The 15,000-nt window shown below is 40.2% G+C and overlaps 1 protein-coding gene across 9 annotated transcripts in view; it reads left to right on the top strand.

The window, feature by feature from the left end:
- The window catches only part of LOC147035384 (exocyst complex component 6B-like), a 290,908-nt gene that overhangs the window by 260,640 nt on the left and 15,268 nt on the right, over positions 1 to 15,000 (top strand). For 8 of the 9 annotated variants that reach the window (XM_085897305.1, XM_085897314.1, XM_085897321.1 and 5 more), the window contains one exon: positions 13,144 to 13,256. In XM_085897305.1, coding sequence (XP_085753431.1) covers positions 13,144 to 13,256 — 113 coding nt within the window. Of the gene's footprint in view, positions 1 to 13,143; positions 13,258 to 15,000 lie in introns of those variants that run through there. The other variant, XM_085897331.1, reaches the window with a different exon arrangement.

Consider the following 15,000-nt stretch of genomic DNA (forward strand, 5'->3'; position numbering starts at 1 on the left):
AAACAGATTACGAAAACTCTTACAAGTTCATGCATCACAGAAATTCTCATATGTTAGAGAATACTGAAAGTCTTACCATAACACATTCTGCATATTTGTTTTTATCCTTCTGCTTTGACTTTTGGATGTTTCCCCATGTGATTGATCGAACGCAAGATAAAGGAAGAGATATGGCACTGATGATAGAGTTCAAAGACAAAGCGACCGTGACAAAGGGATGTCAGCCCATTCTTGGAATTGGTCGTGAAGGGTCGTTTGAGTCTCTGACTTTCAAGGGTTTTTTTTTTGTCTTGTAATTTACTTAATCAAAAAATATTTGTGCTCTAAGAAGAGCTTTCACATGTGGATCAATTGTATTTGCTTTTCTATTTTATTTTTTTAATCATGAGGAATAAACCACAACATTGTACTTTTTTTGCTAGTACATCCTTGAAAAGTACAGGATTACAAAAATGAATGTAATTGTACTGTGCTCTCCACTTTTAACACGAGAAATCACTTTTCCATCCAATTTAAATGTTTTGTTGCGTTCACTTTCGTCGTCATTTTTGTCTCCTGTGATTTTGTCACTTCTATTATAACGTAATGGACAAACGATTCTCAAAATCAGTCGATCATGCTGAACTTCAGCGTGCATGTTTATACTACCTTTCGTTGACATGGGAAGGAAGGATGGGGGGAAAAAGTGAAGGGTGAGAGCAGAGGTTTGTGGCTGGAATAAAGGAAGACAGGAATGGAAAAGGGAGGCAAGGCAGCTCGAGAAGAGAAGGCTCTCACTCCTTCATGAATACCCAAACGGCGTCGTCTGCACCTGCTGCCTTGCGGTTGTCACCCAGGTCAGGCAGGGGCCTGTCGCGGCGTCAGGGGTCAGCAGACAGGCTACAAAGAGCCCGTCCAGGATCCCAGGGAGGGGCAGACTACAGCCACACAATGCGAACATCACAATGGTCGAGCAACTCCTCCCCCTATCTCATTGCTGCTCTTGCAATTCCACTCATCTCTTCGCTTACTTCCCCTGCTCATCTGAACCTTCCATTCAATTTGAGGAACTGGCATTCTTGGAACTGTTTTTCACTGATCCTTACCGATACTGCTTTGACCTCATCCAGTTTTATGCAAACGTTTCTTTTCTGGAATAAGTTGGTATTAGGAAAACTGGAATGAAACTTTTCCAAAGTATTACCTATCCGCGGGAACGCAAGCCCGTTTTGCATTACACAATCATCTAATTTTACAATTCCAAAATCAAACTGCATTTGTTTTGTTCTGCTCCAGCTAAACTAAATATGCTGGGATTTTTTTTAGGGAGGAGGGGGGGTTATGCTCAGTTATCACAATCGGTTCTTGCTTTTCGTTTTACGGAATTAACTTTCATAACAAGTGCAGTTTTGTTAGAAAAGAAAACATTTGGTTGCTTCCATTTCAAGGCAGACCTTTTGGCGTCGGCCACATTGAATAAAATAATTTAAAAAAAAATACCTAGTTGCTTTGGGGATCAGTGCTAGCTAGCATTTGACACCCAAGCCATTAATCACATTTCCAGGGTGTGGGAATGTACACTCAGTTATAGTTCTTCGCAAAGCATCCCCTTCAAAATCTTCCTTCTCAAAGCGTAAACAAGGGATATAATGAACATATTTGCATTTGCAAGCCATTCCATGGACTCATTTTTAAAAGCGTTAATTAAGCGTGACGTGACGGCTTGACAAGCGAGACCCGGAAGCGTCATATACTGAATCGTGTTCTGTCAGCACTGCTGGTATAATAGGCCGTGTGAGCACGACGGGCTTCGACGAGTCGATGATCGCCCCCTCCGTAAACTCTCCAGCCTTTTCTGCCTTTTTTGCAGCTGACAAAGGAACAGTACACCAACATGGCTCACATTTTAAATATACATCATAAAACTTTTATTTATTTTTTGGGGCTTTTTGTTACCTTTTCCTTACATGTGAAATGCAATGAAAGCACTTGCATGATGAGTACTCCAAAATATCGGTCGTCGTGAGGTCTGTTTTCACTTGTATAATAACATTCTGTTTATTTGTCTTTTATTTTATTTTATCTATTTGTTTCCTCCCCCATGTCCTTTTTTTCTCATTGACACTGCCGTTTGCTTTCGATTTGAATCTTTATTTTTCCCTCATTATGATTTAATTTATCATTTACTTTTGCTGCTGTGACAAAAAAAACTCGCGTGCGCGGTACTCGCGTCTGTTGGGACATTTTGTCTTTGTTTGCTCGGTCCTTTATTTTACTCTCACTACGCTCTCTTTGTGACTCTTCGGGAGAGAATTCACTGTCAATTAATTAACGGCATTTTTAAAATCTGTTCGCAATAAATAATGAATTAATCCTTGATGCAACCATGATGGAAGTGTGTGTGTGTGTGTGTGTGTGTGTGTGTGTGTGTGTGTGTGTGTGTGTGTGTGTGTGTGTGTGTGTGTGTGTGTGTGTGTGTGTGTGTGTGGGTGTGTGCGTGCGTGCGTGTGTGTGTGTGTGTGTTTGGTTGTCTTTACGAACTAAATTATCCCAGGGGCTCTTGTTGTACACATGTCAATGCCACAGGATACGGCATGTTCTCTTTCTCCACGGCACCAAACAAATTCTATTGTTCCCTTAAGAAACCCCGTAAGGTGTTGTTTTGGGTGATTTCATTTCATTTAACCAATAAATTGCTTTTGACATATTGACTCAAGAATGCAATTTTAGGGAGTGGATGGGAGGGTGGACGGTGGGGGTGTTGGTGAGTTTTATTTTTTTTTTAAGGGAATCGTACAATTTCATCGACTTCAATTCAACTCTTTTGTTTGTCCGTCAAAACTATCTCAACGATACAATAAAAGTTCATCCACTTATAGCATACCCCTCTCAAAAGTACACACAGCATTGTAATCCTCTTTCTTTTTTTGTTATTTATTTTTTTCTTTTATAAGCCTTCTCTTTGGGATAGGTGGAGGTTTATAGCTGTTGTGGGGTTTGTTTGTCTAATTAGTGCCTCTAGTTTTTAATGCCACTTCAGAGTTTCTTCAACCACAACGAGTACTAAAAACCACCATTTAGGGTTGTTTTTTTTTTTGTGTGTTGTTGGTTGTTTTTTCTTCCTTTTTCTGCCAAAGTCTGAGCAGGGACTTTCAAAATTAAATTTTGCATCAATAATGGGAATAAAAAGTATACAGAGTTGGCATAATTTGTTTGACTTTGACCTAATTATTGAAAACTTAACATTTTTTCACCAAAACTCGAATAAGGTTTGTCGATGTGACAAAATTGCCCTCGCTCGATAGCCCGGACCCGAGAGTAAGGTGCGTTTATGCTTAAATTACATCATACACCTCTGGGTTAAAGGTCAAGGATGGCAGTTTGAAAAAATCTGCATTTTTTGAATATATATATATATATATATATATATATATATATATATATATATATATATATATATAGATATATATATATATAGATATATTTATTTTTATTTCTCTTTGTCATCGCTCGATTTTTTTTTTTTTTTTTTTTTTTTTTCCCAATGCGGAATCTCAAAGACCACTTGGCCTTTCAAGATATTATTGCATCATAATAGTGAGTCTGCACTGAAGTTGTGTGCACCTGATATTTCATTAGTGTCCATGACCTACTTTTTTTTCTGATTGTGACCTAATTAACAAAAAAAAAAATTTTTGATCAAAGCTTGAATAATTTTTCATCCAATTTTCATGATGTTGATTTTCATGGATAGATTGTATATGGGGACACATTTTCTTAATTTCCACACTCTAATTCATCCATAAGTATTGAAGGTCAAGGCCATATGACAGTCCGAAAAATCATGTAGCCATCATTGGATTACGGGCGCTGGCGGAGGCTTATCCTCGGCGATCGCTTTATGATTCCAGATATGTAGTTCTTTGTGCCTTCATTGGGACCATAGCTAAGCGTATGCAGTTTTCTGTTTCATTCACTATCAGTCGATTTGTCTTGCCTGTCTCGTGTATCCTTGGAGCATCGTATCAGCATGGAGGTAAAGCGAAGCCTTTCAGTGAGTGTACACCACCTCTCCCCCATCTCCAATGCTGCCGAAACAATTATTGAGCAAAGATGATGCTGATTGGTTCGCCGTTGTTTTCCGAGCAGTGAATTATGGCAGGAATTTGGAATTTGTGCCGGCGATAACTCGCCTACTCTTCACGAAAGACACTTGTGAGATCTTTAACATCCACCAACAACCATTGCAGGCAAAAGGGTCTTCTGGCTTTTGTCCTTCTCACTCGAGAAGATAGTTCTTTTCATGCCTCGACCACCCTTTTGCTGCAAAGGGCCAAGATGGTATCGGTACTCGCATTCTCAAACTTTGCTCTGCTGATATTGCTTCTCCTCTGTCTGTGCTCTTCTTTGGCTGTCTCCCATTTGCCAGGAAGTCAGAAAACAATGCCCCTGTTCAGAAGGGTGCTAAAATGAATCCTCTCAACTTCAGAACAGTAAACTTACTTCTATTTATAAGCAAAGTCCTGGAATCCATCATCACTACTGGCATCGTCTTTCCTCTTTTTAAGTAGCCTGGTCTCTGACAATTACTTTTGATTCTGTCATAGTCAAACAGCACTGTACATTCTGCTGCTCCTCTCGGCAATGAATGGAAGTCATACATCTCAAACAAGAGGCCAGGACTGTCACCATGGACGTATCTCAATAATTGAACTGTCTGGAATCTGCTGTGCTTGCCACGATCGCTGATTTTGGCATACAGAACTGCCTTCTTACCTGGCTTTCTGGCTTCCTCCACTCACGTAGTCAATCTGTTGCTGTCAATTGAACTCTCTCCTCTCCTCTCCCATTGAAGAATGGATTGCCCCAAAACTGCATCGTGGGCCTCGTCTTCTTCCTCAACTACATAAACGACCTATCTGATGATCTGGAAAGCCATCCCTTCCTTTTTGCAGATGACTCCACATTATGCTGTGCAGTGCCCCCATCCCATCAGCAGGCCGGCAGCGGCCGTGTCACTCTGTGCTAATCTGGAATTGATTGGATGCTTGTCTGATAAAAGGTAGATGTCTTTCAGTCCTGGCAAATCTCGGTCTCATCTTGTTACTCTGATGTCCTCACCAGCAGCCATGACCTCTCCTGGTCTGACCATGTCACAAAACTGGTTTCCAAAACCAGCCACTAACTGGGAATCCTCTGTCATTCCTTGAAAAATTTGAACATCGCTCGGTAGAGCCAGGCTGAACAGTTTACGTTTTGTATCCCACTGATGGGCCAGATCTCTATCCGGACCTCCAAAATATAATCCGCTTGTTCTTGTGACCGAACCAACTCGTCCATCAAGTTTTGTCACAACTCGTCCACAACCTTTTGAAATATCATATAATACCATCTAGTGTTTTTTGCCCCATTTCTCAATGGTGAAGAATCACGTGAAAAAAAAAATTAATAATTTTCTTATCCTGATCCGAATCTAGATCTTCAGCACAATCGAATCGATTCTTCCTCGTCACACACCTAACCTGTCCAATTTTCATCCTAATCTGTCCACAACTTTTTGAGATATCCTCCACACAAACAAACACACACAAACAGGGGGTGGAAACATGACCTCCGTCCAGCTTATGTGGACGGATTAGGATGAAAATTGCACAGGTTGGGACGTCCACCTTATTGGAGGACTGCTCTTCCCAAAGGGCCGACACCCCCCGAGAATCGCATCTGTATCTCCAAGAATCTGTGAACTCAAAAGCCCCCGACATTAATGGCATCTCCCCCAATCAAGTCGAAGCTCCAGCCCTTTCACTTTCGCATCAAAGACGTGCGACGTCGCATCTCCAAGAGTTGATGATGAAATAAAATTAATGCTTGGGGGAGATATTGATCAAAAATTTTCATCTTTTCATATCTGAACGCATAATTTATTTTATTTATTTATTTTAATAATTGCATTTCATGTGTGCTTTCAAGATGATGGATGCTCTGTGCCACTCACTGTTTCATCAAGACGTGTGTGTGTGTGTGTGTGTGTGTGTGTGTGTGTGTGTGTGTGTGTGTGTGTGTGTGTGTGTGTGTGTGTGTGTGTGTGTGTGTGTGTGTGTGTGTGTGTGTGTGTGTGTGTGTGTGTGTGTGTGTGTGTGTAAACCAACAGGGAATTTCAATGACATTTCTGCTGAGCAAAGAACGAGATTCCACCCAAGGTGCTTGTCCAAAGGGACATAGCCTAATGGAACGCAAACAAATACTACAAGGCAGCTGAGACGGACCCCAATGATGTCGTTGAGGAATGTTTAGGAAATATGATCCGCAGATTTGGCCTAAAAAGGTTTTCTTAGTGTCTCGAAGCCGTGTAAACAGGCTTCTGTTTGAAAGCGTCACCATTGAATTGTCGTGAAGCTCAGTGGAACAGCACGGAGGAAAAATAGGTATTTCAGCAACATCACATGAGCAGTACACAATATAGTTCGGTGAATTGAATGAAATTGTCACTTTCATCGAAGAATGTGCTTTCGTGAACAAATATACTTACTTTTGTTAAATTTGAGCGGTGATGAAAAATTTCAAGAAACAAAATTGCCACATTTTCTGCTGCACTGTCCAAATTGAGTGCACTTCTCATAATTGCTGACATGTTTGTTACCTCCACCATCAAAGGTGGACAGAGGTTGTTTTTCACCCCCTGTCTGTCTGCTTGACTGTGAGCACGACATCTCAAAAAGTTATTGACAGCTTTGGACGAAACTGAGTAGACGGGTTGGGTGTGCAACAAGGACAAATTGATTTGATGTTGGCGAAGATCCGGATCCGGATACTAGAATTTTTCAAGTGATCTTTCACCATTGAGAAATATGGCTAAACCGATATATATATATATATATATATATATATATATATATATATATATATATATATATATATATATATATATATATATATATATATATATATATATCACGATATCTCAAAAGGTAGTGGACGGATTTGGATGAAACCTGGTGGACAGGTTTGGTGTGTGATGGGGACGAATTGATTTGATTTTGATGAAAATGTGAATTCAGGTCTAAGGTGTCTCTAGGGTATTAGAGGTCGAATGGGTTCAAAGAGTGGAAAAGGGTTATAAAGGTCTTTAAGGGTATGTTCCAAAAGTTATGGTCTGAAGGGGTCTATGGGTTCCAAAGTGTATATGGGGGTCTCAAGCGTATATGGGGTATATAATGTCTAAGGGGTCAAGGGGTCTCGTCAGTCTTAAGGTTTAAAAGGTACATTCTTTTAGAACGTAATTAAGAGACATAACGTCACGTGAGTCGACCGAGGCTTCCCTCGCGGTTTCACGGGTTCACCGTGTTTTTCATTTTTATTATATTGATTGACTGTGTGCGCGTGCGTGTGCGTGTGCGCGTGCGCGTGCGTGTACACATTTTAAATAATTTCATGGAGAGTTTAACAAGATACCATTTGTATTTGTCTGATCCAATGGCAGTGCATATACTGTAATCTTCAACGGAATTGCAGAATTATGTTGTAATGATTTAATTATTATCCTTGTTTCAAGAAATAATGATTTTATGATATTGCGTTTGTTAAAATAGTTTAAGATTGGGATTCCTTTTGTGACTTTGTATAATTTTTCTTTTCTTTTATTGGGTGTTTTGTTACCTTTTGTGGAATGATACGCTTCGCAAATGATCTTTGAACATAATCATAAAACGATGTAAAATTTCTTTAAAAAAAAAAAAAGCCCCCTCCCAACCAACTTGTATCATTGCAGATGATAGACTTTGTTTTTAAAATCGAGCCCTAATGAAATCAAACCATGAATATTGGATGTGTAATGGGGAACTCGTCTTGCTGGTGGAGGTTAGTGTCTATCTGCGTTTATCGGAGAGGTTGAACAATTGGTGAAATAAACAGGACGTTGGTGTAAGTATGCTAACCGCCGCAGGAAGCTGACATTTTGCGCGTTAACCCTTCGTCGGAGCAAAAGTGCTAAGACTGGACCTCGTTTTCCTTTTTAAATTTTTTTTTTTTGCTTCTACTAAGACGTGCTCACACTGTACTGTCTGCCTTGACTTTTCCTTTCTGAGCCCACCTGTTGTCACCTCCTGAACTCTTGGTGCCTTGTGGCTTGGCTGGGTTGATGTGCTGGTTCTGTGACGATACAATTAGGAGGGGTTAGCTCCCACGTTTCCCGCCTTAACCTCAGGTGTGCAGCAGATTAACCCTGGCTGCAGCATTAACAGGGCTTTGATGTCGCAAAGCTGTGGTGACAAAAACAGTCGTTTGAGCGTCCAAAGCACTGATAATAGCTTTAATGCCATGATGGTATGTAGCAAATGGCATATGACACGGTATTGATGGAGCTTAAAAAGGTCATGAACCTTGAAACCAACTGCTGCTCTTAAGAAAGCTTCACACCGTGGTCATTGGAACCATTTTATTTTTTGCTCGTTAAGAATGTTTCGAAAGCATTTTGACGATGGTAGATGTCGTTAAAAAAATTAACTCTTTGGATTTCTGGAAGCTGCTTTGATAAAGAATGAAAGATAGCAGCATTTTGCATGGAATCACTCAGGAAGGGGCCCAAGGAGACCATGCTATTCACGAACTTCCTATTCACGACCATGCTATTCTCCTTGCTTCCACTCGCCATTTCACAACACAGTTTTGATCTGTATCCGAACTTGTATACGCCACTGTAAAAAAAAAAAAAAAAAAACCCGATCAGTTTAAAGTATGTCCAAGTAAGGGAACTTCCACGACTCTTTTAATTCTTGTCGGCCTTTGATGACGCGTTCAAATTTGTAACTTTGACATATCTCCACCATGCGAAAGGTTCGTGGAAAGGCAAGGGCGTATACGAAGCTCAAATTTCCCAGCAATATAGCACAATAGCCTGCAGTGAAATATCTCCTTTAATCCTGCAACTTCAATCCCCAGTATTATCGGCCTGAACACAAGAGAGCATGCACTTCATCTCATGAAGCTGAGGTTGACGTCGCTACAGCGACATCGCAGTAAAGCATTCCACGGCCCATGGGTTGTCGCCCTACCGGCAGCATTCCAAAAGCCTGTGATGTGACAAGTCCTGAAGGTGAAACGGCTTGTTATATACCGTGGTTGAAGTTGCAGTGCAACTTTTCATGATTTATTTCCCATTTGCGTCGTCGTTGGTTTGGTTTTTTTTTTTCAGAATGATACCGGGTACCCATTTGTTTTTGAGTCGTTGGATGTTTTTTTGTCACTCCTCTCGCTTGCTCTTCATGGGTACCTTTAGCATTGCATTTTTGAAAGGCAACTTTTGCAGCATTTTACGATTAAAAATAACTAAGTAGGCGTATGTTATTGTGATCATTATTTTTAGCTTTTCTCTCTTCTTTCAAGCTGCTTACTGGCAGCTTGCTTTTTTATTTATTCATATCATTAATTTTTTTGGGATACAGTCATTCAGACTTGTGGAGGAGCGAGAACACAAAAAAGATCAAGACATAACAGAACAAAACGAGAACGGCACTCGGTAGAGCACATACCTCGGCCAGGCTGAACAGTTTACACTTTGTATCCCACTGACAGGCTGGATCTATATCCGAACCTCCAAAATCTAATCGGCTTGTTCTCGTCACCCAACCAACTCTTCCACCAATTTTTCTCAAAACTCGTCCACAACTTGATGACGTATCATGCTATATATTGTTTTTATCCCCATCTTTCAATGGTAAAGAATCACTTAAGTTTTAAAAAATAGAAAACTCATATCCGGATCTGGATTGGGATCTTCACCAAAATTGAATCAATTCTTCCTTGTCCCACACCCAACCTGTCCACCAAGTTTAGTCTGAATCCGTCCATAACTTTTTGAGATGTCATGCTATATATCATTTTTCACCCTATCGCTCATTGTTGAAGAATCACTTTTAAAAATTCTAGTTTCCCCGATCCAGATCTTCACCAAAATCGAAGCAATTCTTCCTTGTCACATGTCCAACCTTTCACCAAATTTTGTTCTTATCCATCCACAACTTTCTGAGATATCCTGCTCACAGCCAAACAAACAGACAAACAGACAGTGGTGAAAACATAACCTCCATCCACCGAATAAATAAAAGTCGAAAGAGAGTGGGATGGAGTAGGGAATGGGGAGACACCAACAGTCGGGTTGAGGGACACAATAGAGGTAGACTTGGAGGGATAGGGATGTGGGGAAGAAAGTAACTAAGTTTAGGATGCAAGATGGATGCAGCCACAAACTCTTATTCACAGTTGTATAAGGAGAAAATGGAAACCTGGAAAAGGTGGACTTGGGGAGAGTTAATTTGTGTACAAGTGATTGTTTTTTGGAATGGGGATGATCGGAGATGTTCGTGAATAGCATGGTCTTTGAAGCCCTGGAGGGAAGAATGAGATTGAAGCATAAACCCATTATTCAGGCAACTCGTTCAATGTGAACTTCAAAATTTAAAAAAACACCGACCATATTGCCTTCTACGTTTGTTCCTTTACAAACGGATGATTTGGAATTTGTTGCAAATGCTCTGGTGCATGCTCCCATACTTGACCTGACCTGACCTGACCTGATATCGTTTTTGACCCCATCTCAATGGTGAAGAATCATTTAAAAATCAAAAAATTCTCTGATCCAGATCTTCACCAAAATCTAATCGGCTCGTCCTTGTCACACAACCAACCTGTCCACCAAGTTTCCTCTGAATGTGTCCATAACTTTTTGAGATGTCCTGCTCATAGACAGACAAGGAAACATGGGTGAAAACATAACCTCCGTCCGCTTTCAGTGGCGGAAGGTAAAAAGTCAAGTGTCTGTCTCTCTTGATTCATTGAACAATTGTTGCAAAACTAACCATGAACGGTTACTTGATTACTGGGCATCGGTGAGTACAGTATACTCATGACGGCGTTTGATTGCTCTCAGAGGAAAGCCTTTCTCGTGTTTCTATATTTCACAAAGATAGGCTTTCTCCATTAGGTATGATCAGAAAGTTACTGAAACACAATCGGATGAAACAATTTCATCATAATTGTTAATCACCGGAACCTCCTGCTGTGACTCAGAATCTAAGGGTTCATCTTTCTGCTCCTGTTGCACTGGAGTAGGTGGCTGCTGGGCCTGCTCACCCATGTTGGTTTTCTGTTGCCTTACTGGGGACTTGTGTTCCTGATGCCTCGTATATTTGGCTGAGAAAACCTATATTTTACAGCCTGATCCATTGATTATCGATTCATTTCGCATCCATCTGATGAGATCTGCATTAGATCATTCAAAATGTCATGCAAAAAACAGATTCTATGGGTGGTTTTCATCCAGTTCATGCAAGAGAACCCCCTTTCACAGGATGCAGTGGATGGACTGGGTCAGGAGCATCTGAACGAAAACAAGTACGTGACTCGGATCCCGTGGATGCTCTCTGGATCCCGTCCAGCCTCTCAGGCATGTGGATATGTCAAATATCTCAAAAGAAGATGATGCTTCCTTGTTGAAGTTTTCAACTAGTTTGTCCATGTACATCAATCAGCGTATCTTCAATTACTGTCTTCGATCTGGTTCAGGCTCTTCAGGTGCCTAACTTGAGGATAGGGCAGGTCTTTTCTCCTTTTGTGAGTGCAACCCCTTTGTCGTCCAGGTGATCGTCACCTAAAATTTATTTATCACATCCAGTAAATAGAGGCGAAGCACTCGGTTCATTTGAGAGTTCATTTACAAAAAGAGCTGAAAGCCATTCTGATGTTTGTTTGTTTTTTTAGATCCTCGTGGAGGATCTCTAAGTCTTACTCACGTTGTTGTTCTTGTGGACTTTTTTGTTTCACAGCCTACAGTTTTCATCGAAACTTCCTGAAACTTGGCGTATAGATGTAAAAATACCCTGCGCAGACAGTACCCATCTCCGATTTTGAAAATTCCTCCTAGAAAAAAAGTTATGATGTCAAAATATCTCCGCAAATGGAAATCGCCTTAAAAATAATCTCTGAAACGAAGCAAGCTTTTTGAATTCTGTTTTTGGGAATCGAACAGGGCATTAGCAGAGATGAATTACCGCACATATGATTCATCACTATGACGTCATATCAATTTTTATGACGTCATTCCTATTTTTTGACATTTTTTGTTTCACAACCTAGAGTTTTCATCGGATCTTCGTGAAACTTGCCATGTATATGCAGAAAGCCCACGCGCAGGCAGTAACCATCTCCGATTTTGAAAATTCCTCCTAGAAAAAAAGTTGACGTCATAATATCATTGCTAATGGAAATCGTCTTTACCATTATCTCCAAAACTTGGCAAGCTGTTTGAATTTTGTTTGTGGGAATCAAGCCGGGCATGAGCACAGATAATTTATCGCAAACCTGATACATCACAATGACGTCATATTAGTTTTTATGACGTCATCATTAAGAGGACGAGGATCTTACGTCATTCGAGCTTGTTTCATTACAGTTGCACCCTCAACCAAACTTGTATAACCATTTATAGAAAACATTCACTTTGAAAAATATATGTGGTTGTCCGCCAGGGTGTTGGCAAGGAAATTACAGTTGCCCAACAGAAAGATTTGATTTGGTTGCCACATTTTTCTATCTTCGTTTCAACTTTTTTTTTTAACCAGGATTTTTATTTTCTTTTTTGCTACTTTTCATATCATGCCGCTTCTCAGCTGTTAAGCTCTTATTTTTCTCTTTTCTTTTTTATAGCTGCAAACTAGTGAACACAAAGTTTGTGACGACCATCCATTTCGTGGTGGTGATGACCAGGAGTTTTAAAATCCAATTGGATATTGTGTGTTGTCCCTTTTAAGTGGTGGTATGGGATAGTGTTCTTCAATGCCCCTTCCATGTCATTCTTTCTCACTTCAACCATCGTCTTCCTGCCAGGAATTTGGGTTAGCGTCCTTCATTTGAGGTTGGTATTGCTGTTCATATGGTTTGTTGTTTTTTTTTTTAACAGTGCTCATCACAATTTGATATCTGATCCACATGAAGCACCGCAGGAAAAAAAAACAACTAACTTTGACAACAGTTGTGGTTGAACCAGTGAAATCCAAGATCAATCATGCTGTGCTAATGAGCCATCTGCAAAGGAATGGACTTGAAAGTTGTAATTTTTTTTAATATCTTTTGAGAAATCTGTTTTTTCCTTTGTTTTGGTTTTTTTTCTAGTTGCTTGACCTCTTCATGGTGTGGGATTGGTCCACATACCTGGCAGATTATGGACAGGCCAGCAGTAAATATCTCCGAGTGAACCCCAGCACGGCACTTGTTCTCTTGGAGAAGTGAGTATCAAGAGTTGAATAATTCGATTGAACTCGACGTTTTGATGATTTGACTTTTATGCAGTTATCTTTCAAGTTTCAACCGAAGCCTTATTACCCACGCACACCTGCTTGTGAGCTGTCTATCCTGGGTTTGATATCTCGACCCTGTTATAAACTGCCACCCTGGTGTATCACGGGCAGAGCGAGACCTCATTGTGTGTGCCATCCCTCGGATGCACGTTAAGCTGGGCTTTCCCGTCTGTCAGCATTAGTTGGTCTCCTTCCCGAAGAGTATGCGAGTTATTGCTATCACCGTGGCCAAATGACATATTATAATCCTTACTATAATTCACAGACCGGTGTCTCTGTGTTTTTGTGTTTGCTTGTTTGTTTGTTTGTTTGTTCGTCGCACTACTCCTCCTACAGTTCTGGGCCAATTGCATGCAGACTTACTACAAAGGATCAGCATGACCCCAATTAATGTATCGGGATGTTTTTATCTTTACCGGTGATCTTGTGGGAGATGAGGGTGGGGGACCCAAATTCTCTATGTAAATGTGTATCGTGTGGGGCCGCCTCCAGGTGAGAGAGGGTATTACAAGTCTCCACCATTTACAATGCAGTATTCCTGTTCCTATGTTTTTCAGTGTGGTGAGATGTTTTGAATTACAAGCAGTAGGTGTGTTTTTGCTTCATGCACGTAACTCAGGTCCTTTTGGTTTTTTTTGTTGTTTTTTTTTTTGCCTATACAGAGCTGTTAGTTTTCTATATACCACCCAAATAAAGGTATGCGTCAAAAGAACGTGGTGTATGCTTGGGACAAGATCACCCATAGGGCTGGTACTCTGCTCGTCTACTTGATCGAATATCAGGCCGAGCCAGCCGGTTTGTTAAAGACTTGGGCCAAAAGACTTTCTCGGCCTACCCGATAAGAACGTGGGAAAAATTTTGGCGGTGAAAGAACAACTTTCCAAAATAAGAAACTGTCCACTGTTAGTACATTTTTACCCTCTGGCACCATGCTCTTCCATGAGCCTAGAGTTTGTAGACAAAAAATACATGACTGTTACCCTTTTCAGTATCTTTGATTCGCCATATCAATTGCAAGATTAAGTTAGAATAAAAAAAGAGCCACTAACACAATGTTGAGTGAGGTTCATGTTTTGACAGCAGAGTAAATGTGTTCATACAAATTTGGTTGTCTTTTTTTGTTTACAGAGTGTTTTCCAATCGTTTTCCCTTGATCCTTTTTGAGCCACGCCTCGCCCTGCCACGAGTCCCTTTTTTCACGCTATGTTGCGGTAGCTCGACGATCTCTCTGGATAAAAGCTCCATTATAAAGTTTGTTTACCTATTCTTCAGCATGCACAGACGTGTTATTCTCAAACGGGGCCCGGTACCCTCTTCAACCTTTGTGTTGTGGTTTCATGTAATTGTTGAGAAGTCATCTTCTTTTTAAAGATAATAATAATTATTGAAACCACAGAAGGCAAATCTTCAAAGACAGGTACAACTTAAAGATTGAAAACATAGTTGTTGTTTAAAAAATATATATATATATATATATATATATATATATATATATATATTGAAGAATATATAATGAATGCTTGGAATCCTATTTACATTTCTGGAATCATTGAATTAAATCAGACACTGTATCAGGCAAATCACAGCAAATCGCCTATTTACATTTGTAGTTGGCGATCCGTATTATGCTTCTTTTACGTGAGAACCAACTTTTTCCCAACATCCGAAGATT

This window comes from Eptatretus burgeri, chromosome 1, assembly GCF_056783735.1.
Source record: "Eptatretus burgeri isolate ZD-2024b chromosome 1, Ebu_testis_v1, whole genome shotgun sequence".
NCBI classification, from domain to species: Eukaryota; Metazoa; Chordata; class Myxini; order Myxiniformes; family Myxinidae; genus Eptatretus; species Eptatretus burgeri.